The sequence below is a fragment of the Microcebus murinus genome, chromosome 1 (genome assembly GCF_040939455.1).
Source record: "Microcebus murinus isolate Inina chromosome 1, M.murinus_Inina_mat1.0, whole genome shotgun sequence".
Lineage (NCBI taxonomy): Eukaryota > Metazoa > Chordata > Mammalia > Primates > Cheirogaleidae > Microcebus > Microcebus murinus.
Genome location: NC_134104.1, coordinates 155,961,859 through 155,989,412, shown reverse-complemented (window position 1 = coordinate 155,989,412; position 27,554 = coordinate 155,961,859). Strand labels below are relative to the sequence as shown.

Genomic DNA, 27,554 nt, shown 5'->3' with positions numbered 1-27,554 from the left:
CCAGACTTATAGAGTATACTCGGGAGTTGGCCTGCACCACAGGCTCCATGGGGTCCCTAGAATTTATCTGGCCATCCTCTTTGAAGCCAAGACTGGAACCGAAGCCCAGGAGGTCCACAAGAGGCTGCTCTGGAGAGCAGGACTTTGGAAGTGGAACCCCAGGAGTGGAGAAGGCCTGATCTTCTGAGTGGAAAGTCTGAGGTAGATTTGGGGCTGGACTGCTCTTTCCTCACAACTCTAGGTACTTCTCTCCTTTCTGATGGCTAAGGATGCTGGGGTAGCTAATGGGTGCTGGGCATGAGCTGTGCACCTGGCACCCCACTGAGTGCTTCACGTATATCATCTACCCAATCCCTAGACGAGGTGGGCTATCATCTCCAATACAGTGTCCAATAGTTGAGGACACTGAGGCCAAGGAAGGTGAGGGACTTGTCCAAGGTCACCAGGCTGGGGAACAGCAGAACATTTCAGGAGTGCTTATCTGTCCCCTGCCTTCTAACATTTCCACGCCCTCCCCCATGCCCTGAGGGAAGGCAGGAGGTGGAGGAAGCACCAGATGAGCTCTTAGAAAACTGGGAGGTTTCAAGACAGGAGCTGGGAGAGAAATGCCACAGTTAGAGCCCCCCTTGAGGCTGCCAGCAAGGCTCCCAAGGGGTGAAGGTGCTCTGTTACTGGAGTAGTCAAAAGACAGTCTTCCAGCAACCCACTCCCGCCCCTCCCCTCCCCGATATTCTCACTGCCAAATGAAATCTGGCAGCTTCTGAAAATAGCTCAGCGCTGCAGCAGGCACTCTGCCCGCCCTTCAGCAGGCTGGCACGCAGCTGGGGGTGGCCACTGTGGGCAGACACTGGCACACACGGGGCTGGGGGTGGGTGTCACACACATAGTGCACAGGGGTGGCACAGAGCTGGGGGCATGCGGCAGCTGCCATCCCTCAACATCTCTGACCTTTCCATGCCTAGTGAGGACGCAGTGGCCTGGGAGACAGCCTGGCATGTTTACCAGGCCTGGGGCACCCTCTCCAGTCAGGGTGAAATCACTAGTGGCCGTAAGCAGCTGCCCTTGGGCCACGCCACTTTTGTCCACCCATGTAGACAAAGAGAAACCCAGAAACCAGGGGAAAATGCCAAAATGGTGTTTATTAATATCTGCATGTAAAACCCAGCAGTGTTATCCTATCTGCTGTGGCCTAGGATTTCCCAGCCAGTGAGAGAGGGGCCAGGAAGCAGGAACTAGGCTGGGTGTCAGGCACTTGTCAGCCCATACCAGGCACTCAGCACCTTGAGGCTACCCTGGGCGGCATGGGGTGGGGTAAGCCTGGATCAGCCAGGAAGGGGTCCTCTCTGCTCGGATGCAGCCCTGAGCCGAGCCGGGACCAGACTTTTAAGGAGCATTGCTCAGCAGCCTCCTACCACCTCAGGTCTGACCCAGAGACAGAAAGAGATCCTTGGTTAATGGGAAGCCTCTTGGCCCTACCTCCAACCATCCACTTTCACAAAAGCACCAAAAGGTAGCGCCTGCCAGCAACAGACAGGGCATTTCCTGCCTGAGATCTGGTGAGCAGGTGAGGGCAAGGGAAGTGTATTGGCTTTTGTCACAGTGACATTTTCCAAAGTGGAAAAGGGTTAAAAGTACCCTTCACCTTCAGTTGAGATTTAAAAAAATACCCTTTGGGTATGGGGTAGTGACAGAATGGTTGGGCCCAGAGACTCCCTCAAGGGACAGCTCTGAGTGCCCTCTGGGCTGGGGCTGCAGCACCACAGGGCTGGACCACCCAGGGAGGCAGGCAAACTGGACCCTGCAGCCTCAGGGAAACCAAAGAGGGGGGAACCTGAGAGGGGCAGCCAGTGTGAGAGACCACCCTCTCTAAGAAGACAGAGGTAGACCCTCAACTGTCCCTCCTCCCTCCCTTGCTCACTTACTCTGCAGTCACAGACAGCAGCACTGTCTCTGGTCACCATGGCAACTGATGACCCAATGCCTTTCTCAAGGCCAGGCCCATCTGCCCACCCCATAGTGGGGTGTCTCCGAGGAAGATGGGAAGCCCAGCCACAACTCCCGGTGTCCTAGAAGACTAAGGCCATGCCTCAGGGCAGGACAGAGCTAAGGCCTCACTCAGGCCACCCTGGCAAATGGTGCTGCAGCTGCAGCAGGCGGCTCCTCAGTCCCTCGGCTCTGACCCTCTCTCAGCCCGAGCCTGGGCCAGAGCTCCAAAGGAGGTTTTGGGTCAGGGTCCTCCATCCTGAAGTTTCAAGTGACAAATTAAAAACAACAAAATAATCCTTTTGTTATAAGAATGACCCTGGGCCCTCCTGGCCAGGGCCTCAGCACACTCCAGTCTGTCACCCAGGCTGAGAGGCCTGGTTCCTCCAAGGCCCCATGAGCTACTGGTTGTTGCAGCCCTGTGAGGCTGAGGAGCTGCCTGCCTGCTTTTTTCTCCGCTTGTTGAGGAGCCGGTTGTTAGAGGTCTTCAGGTCCTTGATCTTCACCTGGTCATAGTCCACCCGCATGGTAGCCAAGGCACTGGTCATCTCCTCCTGGGGACAGACAGGATGGGAGGCACTAAGAGGTGAGGATGTACTGACCTTAAGAGTCATCACCCTCTTGCCTAGGAAGCCCCTTAATAAAGTCAGTGATGGCAGTGACACCCTGTGCTGCCTCAGTGCCTACTGTGTACCCAACACTGAGCCAAACCCTTTGTGTCACATAACCCTCACTATAGTCCTTTGTGGTAGACACCAAGTTTATTCACTAAGGCACAAAAGGATAGTGACTCCCTGGGACCACACCAAGGATAAGTGGGACAGGGAACTGAACCAACTCCACCTGCTCAGAACCACAAGGCCTGCAGAGAATGCTATCTCGCTGGCTATCCAGGGCACTGAGGCCTGGAAATTGTGCCCTGGGTGCCCCAGAGTTCTGAGCTGCTACACTATATGCTCAAACCTGGCCTCTGTTGAGTCTAAAACCAGGCTGACCACCCTCCCAAATGTTGTTGGTTATAAGAAAGGTTATGACCAAAGCTTGGGCCATAGCCCTTTCACTGAACCCCTGGCCCAAAGGCCCCCTTAATTGAGGAAATGGGCCAGGAAGATCAGCCTGAATGGGTTGTGTGGAGCAATCCTTGAAGTGCCACGGTTGGACCACTGGGGCAGTCACAGGCACCTTGTATTCCAGGCATGGGGGAGAGGCCAAAGATCCAGACTCCTGTAGTACATTTTTCTAAAACCCTAGACGCTGCAGGGAGACTAAGGCAGAGCCTACCCACCTTGACTTCATCCCAGTGGTCTTTGTCCTCCTGCAGCACTCGGGCAGTGTGGAGTGGAGTCTGTGGCACCACCATCGATTGCTGAAAAGAGCCCCAAGCCCATGGATTAGAACACCTGAACAGGACTGGCTCCCCCCACCCCACAGCTCCGTGCCCTTCTACCAGTCTTAGATGGAGAAACTGAGACTGAGGTGGAGTCTGACTGGAGGAATGGCAAAGCCAGGTTGTAGGTAGGGCCCTACTACCCATCTCGGTGCACAGGTCCATCCCAGCCCCTCACTGGGGCCTCCAGAACCACCACCCTCCTGCCTGGTGACCCTGCTCAAGCTGGACACCCTGCCTGCTGCAGGATGAGGAGGTGCTCACGTTGATCCAGGGGTGGTTCATGAACTGTGTGATAGTCAGTCTCTCCGTGGGGTCCGTCTTCAACAGGAGGCGGATCAGCTGCTTGGCTAGGGAGGCCAGGGGAGAGAGGGGAGAGGTGAGGTTGCAGGGTTTCTCAGAGCCAGTCCCCCAACCTTTCCCCACAGCCCACAAGCTCTGTCAGGGCAAAGGGCTGCATGTGCTTCCAAATTCCTAATCCATAGAAACAGTAAACTAAAAACTCTCTCTTTTTAAGGCACTAAGTGTTCAGAATAATTTGTTATGCAACAATATATGACAGATTAGTTTGTGGTCACCAAAGGGGATAATATGAATGAGAAATGAATTAAAGAGAGTTTCAAGGAGGCAAGTTTTGAGCCCATTTGGCAGATGTAGAAACAGAGGCTCGAAAAGCTTAGGTGACTTGCCTAAAGTCACACAGCTGGGAAGTAGGGCAGCCAAGATTTGAACACAGGTCAGTTTGACACCAAAGCAATGTCTCCCAGAATGAGGGCTGCAGGGGCCAGGTGGGGCAGACTGGGGCAGAGAAGTTCACTCACCATCTTCAGAGACCTCTGACCACTCAGGATTGGGGAAGCCATACTGGCCCAGGCGTATCCTCCTCTTCATCCCTGGGGAGATGGCCTGGCCAGTGTTGGAGTAGAAGGGTGGGAAGCCACACAGGCTGGGGGTGGGAGGAGGTCATTCAGCATGGGGTGAGGGGTAGACCCATTCTCTACCAGGGCAGACCCATTCTCTACCCCGAGGCCCTGACTGGGAAGACAAGCAGCCAGACACCATGACAATAGTATCAGCCCTGCAGATTCCTGGGCACATCCCAGGAATGCCATCAGCCCTTAGCATGCAGAGCCCCTCAGGCAGCCTGAAGGAGTAGTATCCCATGACCAGAAGGGAAGGGCAGCCTGCATGAGGACTGACACACAAGCCTCTTACCAGGATATAGGCAGAAGTGGTACTGGGGGTATATAATGGGGGTGGAGGGAGGGGGTAGATGAAGAGAGTGGGAATGGTACTCACAGGATGTACATGATGACACCCAGGGACCACATGTCGCATGACTTGTCATACTTCTCTGGACCCAGGACCTCAGGGGCTGCCAGGGTAGAGGGCACAGAAGGGCTCTCAGCCCCTAGGGTCTTGGAGCCCAGCCAGGAGCCTGAAGCCTGGGCTAGGTGGGAAGCAGGTACCGGGCTGGGAGGTGGGGCAGAGCAGACTGGTGTCTAGCACCTTCTGGGAAGGCAGCATGTGTGTGAAGATGGGGGAGGAGGAAAAGCTCCCACAAAAAAATAAACCACTTTCAGACAGCCCCCTAGCTCCTTTGGGCCCTGAGGCCCTGTGCCAGTCTCAACCTTGGCGAGGAAAGAAAAGGGAAGAAGGCCAGTCCAGAGGTTGATGGTGAGATGCCATAGGTGAGAGGGCCTCAGCCTACCAGGTGTCCTGTGTCCCTTGCCTCCCTGAGTGTACAGCCTGGGTCACAGGCAAGGAGGAGCCAGGGAAAGGGCTCTACATTCCACTGTCAGCTTGGCTATCAAGCCATGGGGCCTTGGTCTTCCATCTGTGCAATGAGATGGGTAGGCCAGAAATTTTTAAGTTAAAATACACCCTGGTAAACAGGCTACCATTTCAGCTGTCTCAGGGGCTCCCCACCCCTTCCACAGCCCTCCCAGAAGACCTCCATGACGGAGAAGTGTCCTCTGCCATTGCCCCAGTCTCAGGTTCAGGGCACTTTTGGCAAGGGACATTTCCAGATCTAGGGGCTGCCCACTTGCAGAGGAGTGGGGGGCTTTTCCAGGAAGCATGAGTATGTGCACACTTGCAGGCCCCATCCATGGCCTGGCCTAAGCAACCCTCTCCCATAAGGCAGGTGGTTGGTATCCTGTGTCCCTCTAATGTAGGAGGAAAGGCCTGCCCACTTTCTGAATATGAATCCCAGGAAGAGAAAAACCAGAGAAAAACAACCGCGGTTGGTCTCCGTCCCGAGCTGATGGCAGCCTTTTATCACATATATATTTAGAGCTGCTGTGATGTCATTCAGCTCACAGGCCACAGCCAGAATTTTCCTGGATCTATTTTCAAAAGCAGAAGCTGAAGTTTGGGAGAATATTTTTGCAGCCTCCGGCCCCCCACGTCACCCGCCTCCATGCAGACAGAATTCTCCCCCTCCCTCCTCGCTGGGCTTTAACCCTTTGGTTTCTGCAACCCACAGCAGTGCACAGTTGGGGCAGGGAGGTACAGACCATGTCCTAAGGACTCACCCACATAATAGGGAGTATAGCAGGGTGTCTGCAGGGCATTTTGGGTGGTCTCCTTAGCAAAGCCAAAGTCAGTGAGCTTAAGTACCGCATCTTTCTCCTTGGACGTGTAGAGCAGGTTTTCAGGCTGGACCAGGAAGAGAATGCATTGGTTTACAGTTAGGGACCAGGCAGAGAAAGAGTCCCACGGTGATCTTCAGCCAGACTTCCCTACTTCATCCCAATGCAAAAGGAGCCATGTCCAGGCTGGGGGCGGTGGCTCACGCCTGTAATCCTAGCACTTTGGGAGGCCAAAGTGGGAGGATTACTTGAGCTCAGGAGTTCAAGACCAGCCTGAGCAAGAGCAGGACCCTGTCGCTACTATAAATAAAAAGAAATTAGCCAAACAACTAAAAATAGAAAAAATATTAGCTGGGTGTGGTGGTGTGTGCCTGTATTCCCAGCTACTTGGGAGCTGAGGCAGGAGGATCACTTGAGCCCAGGAGTTTGAGGTTGCTGTGAGCTAGGCTGACGCCACGGTACTCTAGCCCGGGCAACAGACTGAGACTCTGTCTCAAAAAAAAAACAAAAAGAGCCAGGTCCATCTTATAAAAAGACCTGGGCCTTGGCCATCAACAATATGTACCAAATATAGAGAAGATCAGGGTGACAGTTTTATTAACAGAGGGGAAAATGAGGCAGGTCTTCAGCAAAGGTTGTGAATGACCAAGTGCCATCTAGAGCCTAGGAGTGGGAACTTCTGATTCTGCATTGGTGACACTGCCATGAAATGCCAGAATGAGGGCACTGGGAAAGGCAGACTGCTCACAAGCCAGTATTGCTAAGCACATGTTCCACGCCCAGCCCAGAATGAAACTCTCTGGACAGCCCCGCCTGAGGATGCTCAGGGGAGAAAGCCCTGACTGCTCAGAGCCTGAGGGCTGCACAGAAGCAATTCTTCCTGGCTGTAAAGCACAGAGAGGCCTAGCAGATAAGGGCAGTGGGGAAGGCTACATAGAGGAAGCAGCTCTGGAACTGGCTTTTAATAAATAGGTAGGATCTAGACCCATGGACAGAAGCAGGAGGGACCCTCAAGCAGAGCTGGGGTAAAAGGACAGGGTGTTGGATGGAGCTCCAATTTGGAACCAATAGAAGCTATTTCTCAGGTTCTGTTTGAGATGATCTGACCTTGTATTAGGATAAAAACTGAGGGACAGGTTTAGTCTACACAAGGGAATCTACTCGGCAGAAGGCTTTCTCCCCTTGGGAAAAAAGAAGCCAGAGCCAAAAGCAAGGATTCAGAAGGTATGTGTGTTGTTGCTCCACATATAACCAGAATCAAAGGATATGCTTTGGGAATATTCAGCCAGATAGACCTGATGTAGTAGCTGGCCCCTCGGCTCTCCTCTGCCCTCTCCTCTGTCTTAGGAAGAAATAAGGCAAGGGGGTAATGCTCCAGGCCTGAGGCAGGGGGTCCCGGAGGAGCAGATTCTGCTCTGATGGTGATTCACACATGCATGCTTATATGTTCAAGTACGTATGCACACGTATGCAAAGCTGCCTCAGTTTGTGTTTCATCTGATCCCAATGACCTCTAAGACCCAGTCCTCCCAGGACAGGAAATTTGGAGAGCTGAGCGTCCAGCCTCAAGACCATCCACTGGAAGGGCAAGAAGCTCCAGCAACTGGAACTATCTCTATTCCTTCCTCCAATGCCCAGCAACTGGCTTCTTTCCCTTAAAATGCTGGCATTAGAGGGATTAATCTGTCAAAACTAAGGGTATGACTTTACAGAAGCCCCAACAGCATCAGGTGGCCCTTGCCTGAGGCCTGGTGCATTGTGTATACACAAAATTTCTTGCTGAACAAGTGAACAAATGAATGAATGAATCTCAGTGCAGCAATTACACAGCCTTGTAAAAGCCACTTAATCTCTCTCTGGGCCTCATTTTCTTCATCTGTAAAATGGGTAATGGTACTATCTCACAAGGGCTGGGTAAGGATTAAACTAGATGTGGCTGGAGGTAGGCAGTCAGCTTATTACTATTAGGATTACACAATGTTTGAAGGAAACAGGAGACCCATCTGGCAAGAACAGAATAAGTATGCTGAAACCAGGGGAGAAGAGGCTGAGAGCAATCTGGGCCAAGGAGCGGAGGCTTTGAATGCCGACCAAAGAACGTGGCCTCCATCCAGTGGCTGCTGGGAGCCATCAGGGCTTGTGTAGTGGAACAGCACCCTCTTCCCTAGTCCCCCAACCTGGGTCCTGGAGCCTCACCTTGACATCTCGGTGGGCGATATTCTGGCTATGCAGGAACTGGATGGCAGTGCCAATATCCCGCATGATCTCTGCAGCCTCTGCATACACAGAGGAGAGGGGTCAGTGATGCCAGCCAAAGGTCATTCAACCTGGGGAAATCCACCCTATCATCCCTCCTTGGCACAGTCTAGTGGGCCAGCATTCCTGCTACCTAGGACCTCCAACCTGGACCCCCATCCCAGACACCCCAGTCTCCTCCGAGGATGCCCCCAGCCCCCTAAACTTCTTTCCTCAGTCCTACCTCTCCCCACCTCAACTGTTGGTCAACATCAAGAGGCTTTGAGGACTCCATCCCAAGGCCAGGGAGAGTCCATCTCTAGCAAGGTATCAGACTCACAGAATCCCTTGGGGGGATGGACACTGGGTCCCACCCTTTCTTGTTCAGATGCGAAGACTGAGGCTCAGAGAGGAACAGGGGCTTGCCCAGCATCACACAGCAACTCTGGTCCATCCCTCTTACCCTGAACCCCACCATTGAGAAGCTTCATACATGTACCTCTCTCGGTGAAAGCCTGGTCGCCACGTTCCTGAATCCTGCTGAACAACTCACCACCTTCCATGCTATAAGAGAAGGTAACTGTAAGCAAAGGGGGAGAAATCAAGCATCATCCTGCACATGCCCCAAATCTTAGGCCCAAGCTTCAGGCCCTGGTAAACAGCCCCTACCAGCCTCCCCATGCTTTGTAGAACTTGGTGCATGGTAGGTTGTAGCTTGGGTGAGTTGAACTGAACTCTTAGAATTAGAGGAGGTGGATGGGCTTTGATCCCTGCTAGGAAGCCCCTGTGTTCCCAGCAGCACTGGCCCTACCAGCTGTAATGCCTTGGGTAGTCCCAACCCCATCCAAGTCTCAGTGCCCCCAAATGTGGAATGAGAAGTCAATCAGCATCCTATGACCACTCTTCTCTGGGAAGCTACTGTGTGCTATGTCCTGGGCTCCACCCTGCATGATCACTGCTGTGTGGTCCTGGGCTGGTTCCTCCACCTCTCTGTGCTCCAGCTGTCTCTTTTGCAAAATGGGAATAATATTATTAGCACCAATAAAAAAAAATATATATATATATATATTATTAGCACCGACCTCACAGTCATGAAGATTGACTATGCAATACACATGGACACTTAGGATGGTGTTGAGCACAGTGTGAATGCTACATTAAGATCTTCCTCTAGGTTGGGCGTGGTGGCTCACACCTATAATCCTAGCACTCTGGGAGGCCAAGGTGGGAGGATCATTTGAGGTCAGGAGTTCGAGACCAGCCTGAGCAAGAATGAGACCTCATCTCTACTAAAAATAGAAAACAAATTAGCCAGGTAACTAAAAATAGAAAAAATTAGCCAGGTGTGGTGGCCCATGCCTATAGTCCCAGCTACTTAGGAGGCTGAGGCAGGAGAATCACTTGAGGCCAGGACTTGGAGTTTGCTGTGAGCTAGGCTGACACCATGGCACTCTAGTCAGGGCAACAGAGTGAGACTCTGTCTTAAAAAAAAAAAAACCTTCCTCCAATTTTACATGTGAGTTAGAGAGAGTCAGAGAGACTACCAGCTTTCCCTGGTCATACAACTAGTGGGTGGCACAGTCAGGATACGAACCCCAAATCTGAAGAGCTGGCTAACCTATGGAGGGAGGAGAGACTTGAAAAACAGACAGGGAGGAGCTGGGGGCTCAAGGTCTCCAGAAGGCTGGGGCTGAGCCATAGTGCTAGTGTGAGAAGCCCAGTGTAGATAAGGCCACTGGCTTTGAGTTCTAGGCCCCAATCACCCAGCACCCAGTGGGACCACTGAAACCTGGGTACAAAGAAAGCTCAGGGGACTGTGTGTGTCCTGCTCTTCCCCAAATCTCCCCCCCCACACACTCTTCCACATTCAGGGCTTGGAAGCCTTCTCTGACAGCTCTTCCAACCCCTCCTCACAGAGTAGAAATCACACCCTGTGAGGCCATATTAGAGCCCCAATTTCTTCCCCGCCCTTGAGGGAATGCCCTCATGGCCAGCTCCACAGCTACATGGGTAGGTCCTGAAGCTGCCCACTCCACTGCCCCTCGGGCTGGAGTGGCACCAGAGCTGCCACCTGAAAAACAGAGAAAGTCCTTAGAAGAATGGCTGGGAGCCTGAAGGCCACAGGGATGCCAATGGGGCCAGCATACCATTCCATGACGATGAGGAGACAGCGCCTGCCGTGATGCATGTTCTCATACACGTCCAGGATGCGTACAATGTGGGGGCCGCCAGAGGCCTGCCAGTGGTGGTCCACCTCCTGCCGGGCCTTGGGGCTGTCATATAGGAGCTGTGGGTGGGTGGGCACAGAAAGTGTCAGGCTCACAGCCCACTGCCCTCACTTTGCAGACAAGGGCATGTAAGCTCAGAGAAGCTTATGACCTACCCAAGGTCACACAGCTTATAAGGGGCAGAATGAGAATTTGAATCCAGGTTTCCTTGACTTGTGGTCCAATGAGCCTCTGGACTATAGGGTCAGCCCTGGGCTCAAGCAGCTTGGCTGGTAGCTCAGAGAGTCCCTGAAAGGCAGCTGAAAGCTCGGAAGTTCTCAGAGGCCAGAGAAGCCCCTGCCTTCTTATAGACAGTAAATAAAGTGGGAACTGAGTGGGTTTTATAGTCAAATCACACATCAGATGTGGGACCCGAGCCAGGGGCCACACATTCTTGAACCTCATTTTTACAGTGAGGATGACATGGTTTGGGAATTTTCCAGGCTAGGTTTGGGAATTGTACATGTAAATCATACAGGGTGGCAGGCGGCACAGAGTAGGCCCTTGTTATCCTTATCTAGCACCTCTACATGAAACAAGTGGAGGGTGCTGGGGAAAGGCTGGGGAGGGGAGAGGAGACACTAACATGCACATCTGCCCTACAGGCCTCAATGTGACCAGGAGAGTGCCAGAGTGTGAGGGAAGGCTTCCTGCAGGAGAGATTGAGGCCTATGTCCATCAGTCCAGTTCCATCACCTGGAAACCCAGCCCAGAGTGGAGGGAGGCAGGGCCACACTCCTACAGGAGTAAAGGTAATTAAGACTTCAATTCTCCAGGAGTGGGCATGGGAATAAAACTATCACTACCAAAAAAAAGTGCTTCTAAAATGAGTTACTTGGTCATGACCACCCAGTCAGGCCCAAGCTTCCACAGTATCTTTGTAGCCTCCCCTGGAGCTGCTATGCAGGGCCAGGGTGACAATGCCATTCCATTGCCAGAGAGATGGGGCCATCTCAAAGTGACCTGGCTGCCCAGCCTCCACCCTCGTCCCATGCTTAGAGCCCACAGGTGAGGACCCCAGACTGGAGCAGGGAGGACACTAGTTGAGGGACATGGCAGCTGGATGGCATGAGATGGGGGTTTGGGATTGAACTCCAATGACTTGGTGTGACCTCCGGCAAACATTCACAGCTCCCAGCCGCAGCCCACGACTTTGTAAAATGAAGTAATAATAGAGTCATTCCCACAGGGTGCATCATAGCAAGGCAGCATTAGGTGGGCAGCTGTCAGGATCCTTGCTCTGGTTAACTCAGCTCTGGGCTGTAGCTGCCAACCATCACCAGAAATGAGATGGCCCAGAATAGGGAGAGCAGGGACAAGCCATCTGCCAAAAAGGTTGCTCACCTAAGGCCCAGCCGTTGTTTCCTGACAAGGGCTGAGACCAAGGCTGATGCCCAAGGCCAGGGCTCAGCTCAGCCCTGCCTGTTCAGTACTGTCAGGACCCTGGGCTCCATAGGACACTGTGGAGGCAGGCTCTGGGATCAAGCTCTCTAGGTAAATGCAAATTGGGCCAGGGAAGTGTCCTAGGGAGGGGAAAGGAAAGCAGCGGTTTCTTGAATCTGCTGTTCCTTGACTGGTCCTCCCCCTCTGGAGCTGTTCCCCTCAACCCTAGCCTGGAATATGGGCAGTGCAAGGAGTACAGAGAGCCAGGGGCTGAACAAGCCCCTTTACTAGCTCTGGGGTTCCTGCTCCACGACCCAGATCAGGCTGGGGATGTGTGTGGAGGCTGCTGTGGGCAGACGCTGCTGCCTGGACACCATGGATCCCCTGCTCATGCTGTCCTTGCCTCCTAGAACACAAAAAGCCCCTGGAGCTCCTGCCTCTTGCTCACAGTGCTGGGCACAGAGAGCTCAGCCATCCTCACTTACTGTACCAGCTCACCTCCACCATGTCCTGAGGCAGTTCCAGCCAGGGTATCCTAGTCCTTCTGCCTCCCTGGGCCCTCTCCTCCTTTGCCTCCTAGCCCCCACCTGCAGGCCTCCCAGGCTGGCTCCTGAACCCCCTCCTCACTCTGCCCCCCTTGTGGCATCTCACCCCAAATTCCAAGCTCACAGCTGGAATGCTGTTGGTGGGGTCCTCAGCCCTGCCTCTCCCCTCTGACTTTTCTCCACTTGTGGCCACAGACCACTTCTCCAGGTTCTCCAGATAAACACCACCTCCTCCCCTGCATCCAGGGCTCGCCTTCCTCTCCCACCTCATTTCCTGCTACCTGTGGCCCCAAAATACTTTCTGTTCTGGCCAGAATGATACACATGCTGCTCCCACACCAGCCTTACTCCCTCAAGTCTCTGTGTCTATGCCTCTGCTGGTCCTGCCACACGCATTCTTGCCCCATCTCCCTCTCCATTGGGTCAACTCCCTCTTTTTGAGGAACCTTCTGGGATCAATTCAGATGTCTCTGCCTCTGCAAAGTCCCCCCCAGCACATCTACCAATGTTTTTGCCTCTGTTCCTCCCACCAGGCTGGGGCCAGCTTCAGGGCAGAGGCAGATCTGGTTAACCTGGGGGTCAGGTCCCTGGCTGGGGCCTAGCAGGCGACATTGGGCTCCTGAGCAAACAAAGGATGGGAGGATGGACATGGGGCTAGAGGAACACGGGAGGTGTGGGAGGGTGAGGAGGAGGGAGGTGGATGGCCGAGGGGAGGCCAGAGAGCCTCACAGCCTAGGCCTGCACTCTGTGCTTTATTTAGGTGGAACGGCAGGTGGAGCTGCCCTGTGGTGGAGCCTCTGAGGCTTCCTGCCCCATTCAGCCCATATTTAGGAACCCATTTCTCAAACGGATTAAAATAGTCCTTCTCTAAGTGCCAAAGCCCTGAGAATAGGCACAGGGGTGGGGAGAGGGCTGTCCCCAGAAAACATAGTAAATGTCCCCACTGGCCTATCTGCAGGGAAGACCACGGGGGCCAGACCCTGAACCTGGGTCCACCCAGGCCCAGCTGCCATGAAATCCTCTGGGCTGTCACTGCTGATCCCTCAAGTTGACCCTGAACATAGCCCCAACCTCCCAGAGTCTCAGCTTCCTCATCTTTCTTCCCACTACCAGAGCCTTCTCTTTCTCCAGGACTGCCCTCAATGTCACCTCCTCTTAGTAGCCCTCCCTGACCACCCTGTCTAAAAAGGACTTCTAGGGTCTTTCATTCTCTCTACATTCTTTTTTGTCTTTCCACATATGCTTTGTTTTATTGAGGTATAATTCACATACAGTAAAATGCACAGGTCTCAAGGGTGCAATTCCGTGAGTTTTGACAACTGCAGACATCCTTGGGACTCACTCCCCCATCAAGACAGAAAGCATCCCAGCCCCCCAGAAAGCTCCCACGCCATCGCCCTTTTTACCTCCTGTGCAGCACTTGCTCACAACCCGCAATTAGCTTGTTCCTCTGATGACTCTTTAAACAAACACACGCACATGGATAGTGCATTGTCAGTGTGCCTGGCTCTGTTCAGAGCACTTTATAAATATTAAGAGGAAAGGACTTTATCACCACTTTTTAAATGAGAAATTAAGGCACAGAGAGGGAAAGTAACTGGTCCTAGATCACATGGCTGTTCTCCCAGCCAGGCTGACACCATGCTGCCTCCCTCATCAGACTGTGGGCCCAGTACTGGGGCCCAGGTCCTGGCATATAGCACTGACTCAGATAATATTTGTATTTGTAGATTTAATGAACACATCTATCAAGTGGGGATTAAGGGAAGAAAGCCTCACAACCCATCAAGAGGACAAGATAAAATTGAGGAGACATAAGGACCTGGCCAAACTTGCTCCCACTGTCCAAGGGCAGCCTGTACCTTACCTACCCTCTCTGGTGAACCTGACTTTAATTCCTCTTCCAGGGAGCCCATCGTGACTGCTCCAGTCTGCGAGGCATTGCTACAAGTTGGTCTCATTCTCACAGGTACTCCACACTATCCTTCATAATAGTTGTCCCGAAGCAATAGCTCCATCTTCCAGGTATGAGAATAAGCCCAGAACCAAAACACAGGAGATCCAGGTTCTATCTCTATTCTCATATGACCTTGAGCCAGTCCCCTTTCTTCTCTGGACCTCTGTTTACCAATATTAAGCTGTATGCTATGTGGGGAGGGGAGAGAAGGTAGGATAACAAGGGGTTATCCCTGGTTATCCCCTGGACAGAGGCTCCTTGCCAAGTACTTACCGTAGTCCCACTCCAACATCATTGCCCCATGGAGCAGCCTCTGAGTCTCCATGGTCTCCATATCCATATACCTGAGCCCCCTGGGGGCTGGACAATGGTGTATTGGTCCCCAGTCACAGCTGGAAGGACAAGAAGATGGGAGGGGGCTCTGACAACCCAACAGACCCCCCACCCTTGCCTCCTGTCCTATGTCCCCTCAGCTCCCAGGGGTCCATCAGAGCTGGAGGGTCTGTGATGGCACTTGGGCAGCTCCATAGCTCCAGCTAGTGCTCGACAGGCACACACAGACACACACAGACACAGATGCACACACACCGGTGAGGTGGAAACCCGGCTTTCTCCTAACGAAGGGGACTCCTGCTGTATCGGAGCTGAAACTTAATAAGCATCAAATTGAGATGACTCCTTGAACAAGAGGTGTTGGGCCCTGCAGTGGATATGGGGCCTCAGTGGGAGTGAAGATCTGAATGGAGGCACTAGGCTTGGTCACCTTCTTGGGCAAGTCTGTCACAGACAGGTTGAGTTGTGACAGTAAGACCTCTAGTCTTTCTTGGGCATCTCTCTGTGGCCAGTTCTCTGCTAGGCAAAAAATGACACTGCTCTGCCTTCAGGCTTTGATGTAGTGGTTTCTACCTCTCCTTTCTCCCCTTACCCTCCTTTGCCAAATTTTCTCACTTGCCCCCAGAGCCAGCAGCCAGAAGGCCGAGACCCCTACTGACTCCCCAGCTAGTGAGCTCCAGCAAAAGTTGAGTGCAGAAGAGCCCGTGCCCCACACAGACACTTGCCCGTGTTCCTCTAACATCACCAGGTGGAATGGGGGCCTCAGAACAGGCCAGGCCCCCTCACTACCTCCATGGTATGTCCTTTCTCACCCAAGGACAGGGCTTACCTGTGGGTGGAGGAATTCCTGAGTTCCATAGCTAGGGAACAACAGCAGTATTTGCCTGTTTGGGAAACAATTTACAATTTCCAAAACACTCTGCTGTCCCTTATCTCATGGGAATGCTTGGTGCCACCCTGTGAGGCAAGCAGGGTGGGGCCCATTAGCCCTAAATTACAGATTGAAGAAACAGAGGCTCTAGAGGATGAAGTCATAGCCCTGGGGCCACCTGGCTGCAGTAAGGCTGGAAGAGAGAGAACAGGGCTTTGGTGAGAGCTTCCAGACAGTCCCTCCCTGAGGGGAGATAAGAGGAGCGGGTGGCCCCAAGTTGGAGAGGCACTGGCCAAAGCCACAGCTTGCACAAGATTCGAGAAGCTTGTTCTGAAATAAATATGTGCAAGGGTGTGTGGGTGTGTGCATATGGGGTAGGGGGGTGGAGACGTGAGTGTGCATGGGAACATGGGTGTGTGCATACATGCATGTGTAGGGGTTCATGCATGGGTGTGTGGAGAATATGGGGGCAGAGGGATTCATCCATATGTCCATTTATTCATCCAATATTTTCTATTTCTCCAAAATGCCTAGCAGAGAACTGGCCACAGAGAGATGCCCAAGAAAGACTAGGGGTCTTGCTGTCACAACTCAACCTGTCTGTGACAGACTTGCCCAAGAAGGTGACCAAGCCTAGATGCCTCCATTCAGACCTTCACTCCCACTGAGGCCCCATATCCACTGCAGGGCCCAACACCTCTTGTTGCCCAGAGCAGGAAAAGCATTGTCTTCCTAGAGCATCAAACAGAGCTGGGATGCTTGCAGTGATTCTTGAGAACCAGCCCCCAGTACCCCTTTCCAGCTGCCTCCCAGTCCAGGACAAGGCCACCTACCCAGGCCCACATGCCTACCCACACATCAGTATCTCCCTCCAGCTCACTCCAGGGCTCGGCTCTTCTCAAGTGTAAGTGTTCACAGTATCTCCATCTGTCTCTCACACAGGAGGAGCCGAGGCCACCAGGCTGAACAAGCAGCTTCTCCCAACACCCCCACACACACCAAAACCCCAACCTTCACACCCCCAGCAATTAACCTACAGCCCTGGCCACACTGCTCTGCAGCCCCTGCTGGAACGCCCACTCTTTCCAGGCAAGAGAGCTGTAATCTCTCCCATCAATGAGGCAGTAACAAATGAAGAAGCTGAAACTCTGGATTTCATGACAACTCACAACCTGAGAGACATCAGCCCTACAGCGAAGGGAACCTCCTCCCGGAGGCCAGGGGTCTAGTTCCTCTCACTGCCCCATGAAGCACTCCAAGTCCCATTATTGCCACATGCTCTGCTTATTGACAACAGGATTTCAGGCATTTTATAATGCTAAAACATGACAGACACCAAATAAAATAAAAACAGCAGATTCTTTTTGGAATAAAGAGAAAGATAAAATGCATCAGAAACCCATTTAAGTGTATAACCATAAGCAAGGACAAATTTTAATCCTGAGCTTCCTGGAAGTCTAGGCAAAGAAGGAAATCAAGTAGGCTCTGTTACTTGTATTATCCCACGAAGAGAAGCACATTCATTGGACTTTTTCCAAGACCAAATTCTAAAAGGGATTTAGCATCAAACCTTTTATGAGGGAAAACCTGGCAACACCTTCAACAGCAATTTTTTAAAAGATATAGACTCAAATGAACATATCTAATATGGATTCCCCCATAAAAACTGGGGCCAGCATATGGCACTGTAGCCTGGGACACCTGCCAGAAGTGCTGAGGCGACATTGCCAAGCCCTTTACTTTCTTGGGATTCTTCCTTTGTTCTGTGCCAGGGGACAGAGAGGAGAGAAGTGGCAAGGACTGGCATGTCCCCCAGCACTGTCTCTCCCACCTCAGGGGTCTCATCCCAGCCTCAGGCAAAGGCAAGCTGGAATGCTGAAAACCAAACCACAGTGAATACGCTCAACGCCAGACACTGAAGCAGCAGAACGGAACAGAATGTTATAGAAAAAATTAGGTTTCAACTCACATTCTTTTCATTGTGGGGAATCCCTATTCTCTACAGAGGGGGGCCATGAATAAGAAAAACACTTTGAACCTACCATACTCCCTCCTTGACAAGAGTTTTAAATTTAGCTATCTCTGGGACTGCTCCTTTCCTGCTCCCAATTGTATGATTATTTGGGATTGTTTTCCCATGGGGACATATCTCCAGTTTTATAAGAGGTACCAGTGGAATAGCAGGATTTATTCTAGAGCCAGTTGTTGTAACCAACAACTGGTTTGTGTTACTGCCTTGTGTTACTAGCACCTGTGAGGGTTATTAACACACTTGGCCCTGGCCAGCCAATGTGACCACTGCAGGCTGCTGTGACCACTCAGAGCAAGGGCCACAGCCTCAGCCTCTGCTCTGGGTACAGACGTCAGGAAAGGACTGACCCTGAATTCAGAGTTCTGAAGCAGGTATTTACTTCTTAAGGCCTCGGCATCTTCCCTACAAAGCTGGAGCCCGGCCCCTGCCCTCCACACCCTCCCTTCTCTTCCCCAAGGGCACCTGTGCTATTTGGAGAACTGGTAGTAGTGTCAAATCTAACTTTTTAGCCACAGTTTCAAATTAAAGCCACAAACATGTACCATTATTCTCTCATACACTCACTTTCCCAGCTTTTGTAGCTCATTAAGGGAGCTAATGGAACCAATTTTACAGCTATGGATTAGTTGGCCTCACGCCAGACCAGACCTCGCTTCATTAAGTTCTGACCACACCCTGTCCTCTGTCTCACCCTGCGCATTTGCCTCTTACTCTCAGAGGCTCAGTTCCAGGGAGGTCAGCTCACATGATACCATTGACCCCAGATGCCCAGGTCCCAGATGGGTACTCAGAATGATGGAGTCAGGTAGGATTAGTGCCCCCTTCATAACAACGGTCTCTGCCTGGTGCTCAGCCAGTACTTGTGCTGACACCATCTCATACAGTGCTTACCATCCCAAGAAAAACCGGCAGCGTCCCTTTACTTGTGAGGAAATGTCACTCTGAGAGATTAATTGACTTACCCGAGGTCCCACAGCTAGGTAGTGAGAGTCAACACTTGAACCCAGAACTGTGGGCTTCTAGGCAGTGGGACCATGCAGACAGCTGCTTCACCCCTTTCCCACACAGCTTTGAGGCTCGGAGCACACACTTGTCCCTACAAAGCCAGCCTAGGGAAAACAAAATGGGAAGGCCCAGACGTTTCTTCCCAGAGCCTGGCCCCACACTCCTGGGTCTAGACCAGGCTCTACTATTTGGTGGCTGTTACGACAATGGCAGATGTTCACAGAGCCCCTGTCCTGTACCAGGCATGTTACACCCATTAGCTCCTGTTCTTCAACAACCGCCATCTTTAGCCACCATTTTCAGCTGAGGAGACTGAGGCTTAAGGAGGTTTTATGACTTCTCTGGGCCTCATGGTTCTCACATGGTCACCTCCAAGTCTGAGAGCTCTTTGGGAACCAGGATTCGACTCTTATCCCCAGGGAGGCCTGCCACTTAAAGGTCCCTTCCCTCTCCTGCAAACATGTACTGGCCCTGCCTAGGGCCAGGCCCAGAGCTGGGGCTGGAAATGCTGCCATAGGCAGACTTGGGGGGTCTATGAATGAGTCATTGCCAACTGGGATGCTCGATGAGGATACATAGGCCTGGGAAAACTGGCCCTGGCTCCTCTTCCCATCTCCTTTCTTTCCAGAGCCAGAACCTGGCAGAGCGGGCAAGACAAGGAAGGCCAGCCCCTCCTGAGGTAACTATGGAGCAAGGAGGATCCCTAAATAACCACTCCCCTTTCTAGGACAAGGCCAGGACACCTGATGGGTAAGCCCTGGCCACTTCCCACTGGGAGAACAGGGAGCAGCCACTGACAGGAGAGCCAACACAAGTTTTGAAATCAAGTCTCAGGAACGTAAGACTAGTCCAATCTGCTAAATTTTGATGGACTCAGTTTGTCTGCTGCCTGCCAGCCCCAGACAACCTGGAATGAAGGCAGAAATGCCAGGTTTGGCAGGGGGTGGGGGAGTGGGGCTTTTAGAAAGAGGGAGCTGAGCTAGGCTCCCAGCAAGGGAGGGGGAAGGACAGTGGGAACATGAGTGCTAGTTTCAGCAGGCCAGTGGGTCCCGGTGCCCCGGCCAAGGATCATGTACTGCTGGACCTGCTGTAGCCACAGGGGTGCAGGTCAGATAGACCTGCACACAGAGGACAGTTTCAGCCCCCATTCACCCTGGGCAGGCCATTTGACCTCTCTGAGCCTCACTGGGTAATCTGGAAAGTGGACACAGTGACAGTACTCATGTTCCCAGGTGGCCATGAGGATGGAATGAAAACACACATATAGAGCTCAGATTAACACAGTGATAAGGGCATATTGAGTATATTGAGGGGCTATAACATTGTGGGTGGAAATGGGTTTCAAGGTTTGCTTGGGGACTACTGGCTTCAGGATTCCCTTGGGTCTTCCTGAAGTGGCCTTATACTCTTCCCTCCTTGTTTTTCAGAACTCAGGAAAATCTAGGTGCAGCCTCTGGAACCTAGGAGAGGCAGACCCCTTCCCATCCAGCAGGTCACAGGAAATGGTCTCAGATCCTCAGAGGGGCAGAGCCATACTGGGCATTTCAAAGGTGGACCAAGGATTATGAGTCTATGAATCCTGTTTTTCTGTGAAAGGCTCAGTAAGTAGCAGGTAGACCCTACAGGTTAGGGAGAGGGTGGCTGATCTTAAAGGAGGGACCCTGGGAAGTGGGAAGCAAGGCTGAGAGCTGGGGACCCAAGCCAGAGAACTAACCCAGCTCTCAGCTTTGGTCAACTGTAGGAGGGGGCATATTTCCACTCCCCTGTTGCAGCCCCCTACTCTCCCAGGTGGTATACCCCTCAACTGCTCCATGTATCCTTCGAACAATGTCTCCCCTGCAAACTGTGTGACTGTGGGCCAGTCCCTTACGTTCCCTGAGTGCCAGCTCCCCATCTGTGAACTGGGCTTGCACTCTCCTCACACATGGTCCCTGGTTATAGGTGGGGAAGAAGGCTCGGGAAGAGCTATGGCCTCTTCCTCTCTCCCAGAGGTTACACAGCAAGTAAGTGGCAGGATCAGATGCCCTCTGCCCCTGACAGGTGTGAGATCGCAACATTCTGCCCACAGCCCACCTGTAGGACGCTCGGGAGGACCACAGAGACCTCTTGGGAGCCCCTGGTATATACTCAGAGGATCCAGCTTCTATTACCCTGCTTTAACTTCTCAGAGGAAAAAGGGATTTTTCTGTCAAAATCAGCTACATAATTTATGAAACATTACCCTGGTTCTATTTCTTCTGTGGCAGTGTAAAAATAGGACATTTTTATCATAAGATTGGAAAATTTTAGGAAACAAGTATTTTGTTCTAATCTCAGAAATAATGGCTCTTTGGTGGTCCCTCTTCACAAAGAGACCCCACTTTGGCCATGGAGTATATGTCCCCAAGTAGCCCACTGTGCTGCAGTGATACCCACATAGCTGGCCCAGAGATACAGACAGCAGTGCCACCCTCCCTAAGCAGGAGTGACCAGGGTAAATGAGGTCATGTTGACCCCTTCTGAGGCACCCAGCAGGCCATGCCTCTGGCCAGCCCTGGAGAGAGGGAACCCAACACCTTTTAGCTCTCAGAACAATGACAGCTGGTCTCTCTCCACCAGAGGAGATGTAACAGAGATGACAAAGGAATAAGAAGTGGGGGTGGGGGTGCACTGGATCAACTCCAGAGGCATGGCACAGAGCCCCAGGGAACCTTCCGCTCCTGCCCTCCACACTGCCCTTCCTGAAGCCTACGTCACATCAGCTCAGCATCTCTCCCATGTCTCTCGGCTTCATCCGCATCCTTGCAGCTCCCCACACAGGCCTAGGCGAGCACAGGCAGCCATCGCCCCACTCAGGTTCCTCCCAGCGGCAGCAGGGACATTGGCTGTCCAGGCTTCCAGCTTCCCCTGGCCCTTCTCTCCATCCTGCTCCTGTTCAGCCAGAGGGCTCTCAAGATCCCAACACCTAGCTGGCTCAAGGAAGACTTTCCTAGTCTCCAATCATGCTATGAAGCCATAGCGATGAGGAAGGGAGGGGAAGAGGCCCTGCCCTCTAAGGGACCAGGGTGATGGCCTGGCAACACTGAGGGACACCTCTGCCACAAGAATGGGCTGCAGTGACTCATCCTCACTCTCTAAGCCCTTCCTAGGGTAAGCATGCACCCTGGCACTGGCTCAGCCTAACTCCAATATTTAACTGGGCCATGGAGTACAGTGGAGAGGGGTCTTCAAACCTGAGTCATAACTCCAGAGCTCCTATCTCTAGCAGAATACAGATGCTGCTAGTAGTGTCACCACAGCCGACTGTTTTCCTGGCAACACTGGTCACTGACTGGCTTAGAAGAGGCATTCTTGAGCACCCTCTGGCCATTCTCCATGCTGCCTGTCTACCTGCAAGAGCAGCCCCAGCAGTAGACAAGGTGGGCCCCACACCTGCCAGCCTCCCCAGCACTGCTCATGGTCACTGCCCACCAAACGTGTCTTCACAGCCAGAAGGAAAGCCCTTGCCAAGCAGAGCACCCAGCCCCTCACTTTACAGATGGGCAGACTGTGGCTCTGGATCCCCAGCTGAGCCAGGATGTAGGGAGGGATGGCTGCCAACCAGGTCTGGGTTCCAGCCCAGCCTGGGCATGTCCCCATTATGAGGCCCTAGGTGAACAACTCTGCCTTTCTAAGCCTCGGTCTCTGCATCCATGACATGGAGGTGGTCACCTGCTCTGACTCTGCTGTTTGTGTTGGTGTGTGGAAGCACTCAGCAAGTGGGTGCCCTAATCCCTATCCCCCTGCCCTTGTGCACTGCCTGCCTGAGAGCACCTGCCAGCCCCTCTGCCACATCCTGAGAGGGGCTGTTTATGTTGGGGGAGCATCTATGAGCAAGCTATAGATCCTTGTGGAGGCTGAAGCCTTAGGAATGGGACAATGAGTGTGGCAGGTCAAGGCCCTGGCCCCTCATGCAGCTGAAGATAGCCTCTGAGCTTTACCAAGGTGAGGGCAGCCAGGTCCAAGGTACGGGCTAGAGAGTCTCAGGCATTCGTCTCAGCTAGCACAGCAGCACCTCACACTCATCTCCCCCTCTGTGAGATGGAAGCAGGTCGCACCTCACACCTTGAGCATTTCCAGAGCCCCCACCAGCTCCCCCGGCTGGCTCCTTCCCTCCCCAATTGCAGCCAGGGAAGCCTTGGGGGCCATAATGTGCATGGTTCCACACTGTTGTCCCAAGCAAAAGTCTCAGATCATTGGGCCATAAAAGGAGACCCAACAACAGAGACCACAACTGAAGCTGACTTCCCACACTCCAGGGGGGAGACGCCTTGGGTTACAGCTCTGCCCAAAAGCGCCTGACTCCACTGTTCCCACTGCCAACGCTGCTGGCACATGGTGATGCTGGCAGCAGGAGGAGGCACTGTAGTGGCATGGCAATCCTCTGCTCCTGCCCCACCCCCACCCTCCCCTGGGGCAAGGGGGAGGGAGCTGCAGGCTGGCTAGGATGAAGCACCAGCACCTGACCTGGCCCTGTGCTGTCCTCTGCCTGCCCTCAGTCTGCCTGTGCAGAGAAGAGGCCAGCCAGACCTGACACACATGAGACAGGCAGAGTGGCAAGGCCTGAAAGAGGAGGGACAGAGTGACAGCACGAGAAACAGGCAGGAAAAGAAAAATGAGAAGGGTGAGGAGGCTGAAAAGGACAGATAGTGCCATGAGAAGGCAGTGAGGACAAAGCCCTCGTCTAAAGAAAAAGCAACCCTAATACTAAACCTACATCAAAAGCATAATCAATATTCTCAGCATCTCTGGCCTGTCCAGTGCTGAAAAGTCCTCCTGAGGCTCCTCATTCCCCCAACAGACGTATTCCTGCTCTAACCAAAACCTCCATGGTTCCCACACAGCGGGATTTTAATCACAATTGTGCAAGGCCTAATCCACTTAGTTCCAAAAAAGGAGGGGAGCGTGGGGAGGAACCCAGGACCCAGAGCTCCCTTCACACCATTATTTCCTGTTCCACAAGGGACTGGCTTCCTCAGGTACAGGGTAAACCCAAGAGAGTCCTCATAAAGGCCACAAATATACCAAAAACAAATGCACCCAGGCCACCCCACAAGAGAGCCCTGCCCTCTGAGAGTGTCTGTTGGCCTGCACTGACTCACAGCATGAATGCAGGGACAGCTACAGCCGCCAAGACTGGATCCTGCCTCCCACCACACATTCAAACCCAGGGTTCAACTGTACCACAAAGGTGATGGTTTTGCAAAAGATTCCCAAACTGCCTTTTGTCCAGGGTCACTTTTGAATAGGTGGCAAAAACGATTTTAAGCCCAGAGCCCTACTCCTCTCTCAACCCCAGGCAGTGCCACTCATCTGGGCCACACAAGATCTCTAGTAGATAGAGCAAAGGCTGCAGAACTAATGTTCTTCTGGGAAAACACTGGAGCTCATAGGCCCAATGAGCTCACTGCCCTGAGAGCAGAAAGCCAGCCCTCCAGGAAGTGCTTGGTATACACTCTCTCTATGGCACAGGTATGCTTGGAATACTCCCTTTTCCTAGGGATGGGTATTGTCCTCAGCTCTTGACTGGTGGCCACCAACCTTGGCACATAGCAGCCAGCCACCAGGCTGGAACCAGCAGAGCCTAGGGAGCTGCAGAGCCAGATGCTCCAACAGCCGCCCCCACCCAGGGGTCTCCCACGATGATGTACCAAGGAGAGGAAGATGAGGAATCTAAGTAGGAAAACCACTCCCTCAAGTGTGAAACTCAGAAGAGATATAATAATGACTCTTGTGATAGAGACCGGGTCCTTCCCACATAGCTTGAACAACAGCCTCGGTGATCTGGAAGCCCTGTCGCATCCCTGGCAATGGCACTCTACCCTGGGCGGCCCTACACAAATGTCTCCTCCTCCATAGAGCCCTTCCGCCACTCCTCAGCTTCCCTGGGCTTAGCAGTCACGTCCTGCAAAGACACAGGTCTGGAGTGGGGAGTGGCACTCCACAGCAGGTGCTGAGGGTCTAAATCAGGCATGCTGTCACACACACACACCCCTTGTGCCTTCCACTGCAATCCACATCCTTCTTGGACCAGTGGTTTGGATTAAACTGGCCACCTCTTCCAGGAATCCTTCCCTTGCTGGCCCAGCCCAGAGAAAATTTCCTCTCACCCACTCACCAGGCTGACTTCCTGTCTGTGGCACTCTACGCTGAGCTTGTCTGAGACTCACAAGGCCTGGGACAAGGCACACTGCCCTTCTGAGGCAGCCCCACAGCCATCATGGTCCTTATGTGCTGGCCTTGTAGGATCACCACCTGTCCAATCACAGGCATAGAGTTCCATACAATGAGGAGAGTTGGGAAGATGTAGGCAAACACTGGCAGCACCACTTGGGCCCAGCTGGGGCTGCCAGGGCTCCCTGTGGAGACATGGAGGACAATGCCAGCATCCTTCCAGGGGCAAGTCTCAGAGACCCACTCATGTCCCCACAGACTTGCATGAGGTGTAAGATGACTTAAATGCTAAGACTCTGGCAGTCAAACTGCCTAGGCTTGTATCTCAGCCCTGCTACCTACCAGCTGTGTACCTAAGGCAAATCTTGAATCTCCCTGAACTTCATATAATGGGAATGATGGGATTGTGCATGTGTTGTGCACTGGGAACAGGACCTGCCAGACAGAACACTCTGGAAAAATGTTAGCTGTTTATGGGAGTTTTAGAATCCACAGCTCTAATATCTGAAGCCTGGAGAGCTGGCACCAGCTCCTGCACGGGTGGGAAAAGATCTTAGACCTCCAGCAGAGGGGATCCTGGGAGTGGGCTGTGAGTGCAGCTTCGAAAGCTTGAAGCAAGGCTATCTAGGCCTCTCAAAACAATCAACCCAGCCTAAAATTTCACTATTTGCATTTTGTAGGGTTTGATGCACTCCCCAGGATTCTCATTAAAAAGCAAATTGTCCACCCTTGGCAGTTCAGAAGGCTCCAACAGCATGGTAACACCAAGTTCCTCAGATATTTCCTTCCAGGTGAAGAACAGCCTGGGGAGAACCTTGGGTACAGTGAAACCATTTCCAGGGACTTGGTTGGTCCAGGGCTGCCAGCCCCTCCATGTGCCTCCTGATTTGTTGAATCTAACAAGTGGCCCTGCAGAGGCTGATCTGATTGGTCTGGAGATGGCAGGTGAGGGGGTGGCAGCTGCCAAATGAGAAAGAGCGTGACCTGCCAGGCAGCTCCACCCAACCTCAAATCCTGCTTGGCAGCACCAGCCCCAACAGGCCAGCCCCGCCCATGAAGCAATGGGCACTGTCCCCACCCCACCCCCAACCAGGGTGAGGCATCCAGGTTACTGGGCTCCGAGTCCTCTGCCACCCCACCCCCAGCTCTGCATCTGACTCACATTCTACCTTCCTCTTGGCATTATGGTTAGAGAGAGCCCCTCTGTCTACTACTCAGAGGTGTGGCCTAGATGGCAGGCAGGGGGCAGAAACGGCCTCATGGATGGGCATTTCCTTTCTCCCCAGACCTTCCCCATGAGGTCTGTCTGTATGCAGTGGATTCCTTTGTGAATTCCCAGACCTTAGCACAGGAGAAACAGCATTTCTCTGTGGCTTACCTCTGAGATGCAGTCAGAGAACCCCTCTCTCTTGGAGACAAGGAAACCCAGGAAAAGTTCAGTTCTCAGTGGCTCCTTCCGAAGCTCAGTGAGCCAGAGCATGGCTATTTTACTTAGTATTTATTATTGGCCCCTGTGCCAGGCCCTGGGCTCAGGTGATACAAAAGAATTTTAGGGGTCAAAGAAGGTTCTGTTTCCCCAAAGCCAGGGACTCTGGACAGCTTCTTGGAAGAGGTGGCATTGGGACTGAGTCATGACAGATGGGAAAGGATTCTACAGTGCTGCAGAAGGAAAGACATCACCTAGGGTAGGAATGACAGGTGGGCTAGACTGCAGAGGCCTTGGATGTCACACTTAGAGGCTCAGAGTTTATATGGTCAAGTCCTCAAATCTCTGTGTGATCTCAGGCAAGATCTCTTCCTGTTCTCCAGAACTTAAATTTCCCATCTGTCAGAAGAAATGTGCCCTCTTGTGCTTTGGGGCATCACTGAGATCCCACACGCAGAGCAGCCAAGTTCACAGCAGCCATCTGGCACCAAGGGCAAAGGCATTGTCCTGGGCAAGGCATCCCTAGCAACCTTCCCAGATCCTGGGGACCAGAGAGATGTTCACTGCAGAGACTTGACCTAGAGGATTCTGCAGGGGTCTCCTGGGCATGTGGATCCCCCCACCCCCAATACTCCACTGGCCTTAAAGAAGGGAAGAGGTGGCAGGGCGCGGTGGCTCACGCCTGTAATCCTAGCACTTTGGGAGGCCGAGGCGGGCGGATTGCTCAAGGTCAGGAGTTCGAAACCAGCCTGAGCGAGACCCCGTCTCTACCAAAAATAGAAATAAATTAATTGGCCAACTAAAAATATATATACAAAAAATTAGCCGGGCATGGTGGCGCATGCCTGTAGTCCCAGCTACTCGGGAGGCTGAGGCAGTAGGATCGCTGAGCCCCGGAGATTGAGGTTGCTGTGAGCCAGGCTGACGCCACGGCACTCACTCTAGCCTGGGCAACAAAGTGAGACTCTGTCTCAAAAAAAAAAAAAAAAAAAAAAAAAAAGAAGGGAAGAGGAGGGAGATAGGAGCACAGAGAGGCTTCCAACATGCTCCAGTGATCAGAGGGGAATGGTCCCCAGCCCCATAGTCCATGGCACAGGGGCGGGAAAGAAGACCCCATGTGTAGACCCCTATGTCTCCTCAAGGTTCCCTATTGCTTTTATTTAGAGGTACTAAGTGCCATGGTCACTTTTGCCTGCCAGGAGCCCGACAACCACAAGTGGGCTGGGCAGGAAGTCAGGAGGGGAGGGAATCCTGGCTTCTACTGCACCACACACCGCCATCAAGCCATGTAACTTCTGACCAACTTCTGGGTCCCAATTTTCACATAAGTGACAAAGTTTGAGG

General features: G+C 52.8%; 1 protein-coding gene across 1 annotated transcript in view; it reads right to left on the bottom strand.

Moving 5' to 3' along the window:
- Nucleotides 1–1,119: 1,119 nt before the first annotated feature.
- Nucleotides 1,120–27,554, bottom strand: part of MAPKAPK3 (MAPK activated protein kinase 3) — a 30,005-nt gene continuing 3,570 nt past the window's right edge. Inside the window, exons 3-11 of the mRNA XM_012771405.3 lie at nucleotides 10,347–10,486; nucleotides 8,699–8,763; nucleotides 8,161–8,240; nucleotides 5,908–6,031; nucleotides 4,670–4,745; nucleotides 4,192–4,316; nucleotides 3,635–3,720; nucleotides 3,269–3,349; nucleotides 1,120–2,537 (exon numbers count right to left, since the gene is read on the bottom strand). Coding sequence (XP_012626859.1) covers nucleotides 2,385–2,537; nucleotides 3,269–3,349; nucleotides 3,635–3,720; nucleotides 4,192–4,316; nucleotides 4,670–4,745; nucleotides 5,908–6,031; nucleotides 8,161–8,240; nucleotides 8,699–8,763; nucleotides 10,347–10,486 — 930 coding nt within the window. The 3' untranslated portion in view covers nucleotides 1,120–2,384. The remainder of the gene's footprint in view (nucleotides 2,538–3,268; nucleotides 3,350–3,634; nucleotides 3,721–4,191; nucleotides 4,317–4,669; nucleotides 4,746–5,907; nucleotides 6,032–8,160; nucleotides 8,241–8,698; nucleotides 8,764–10,346; nucleotides 10,487–27,554) is intronic.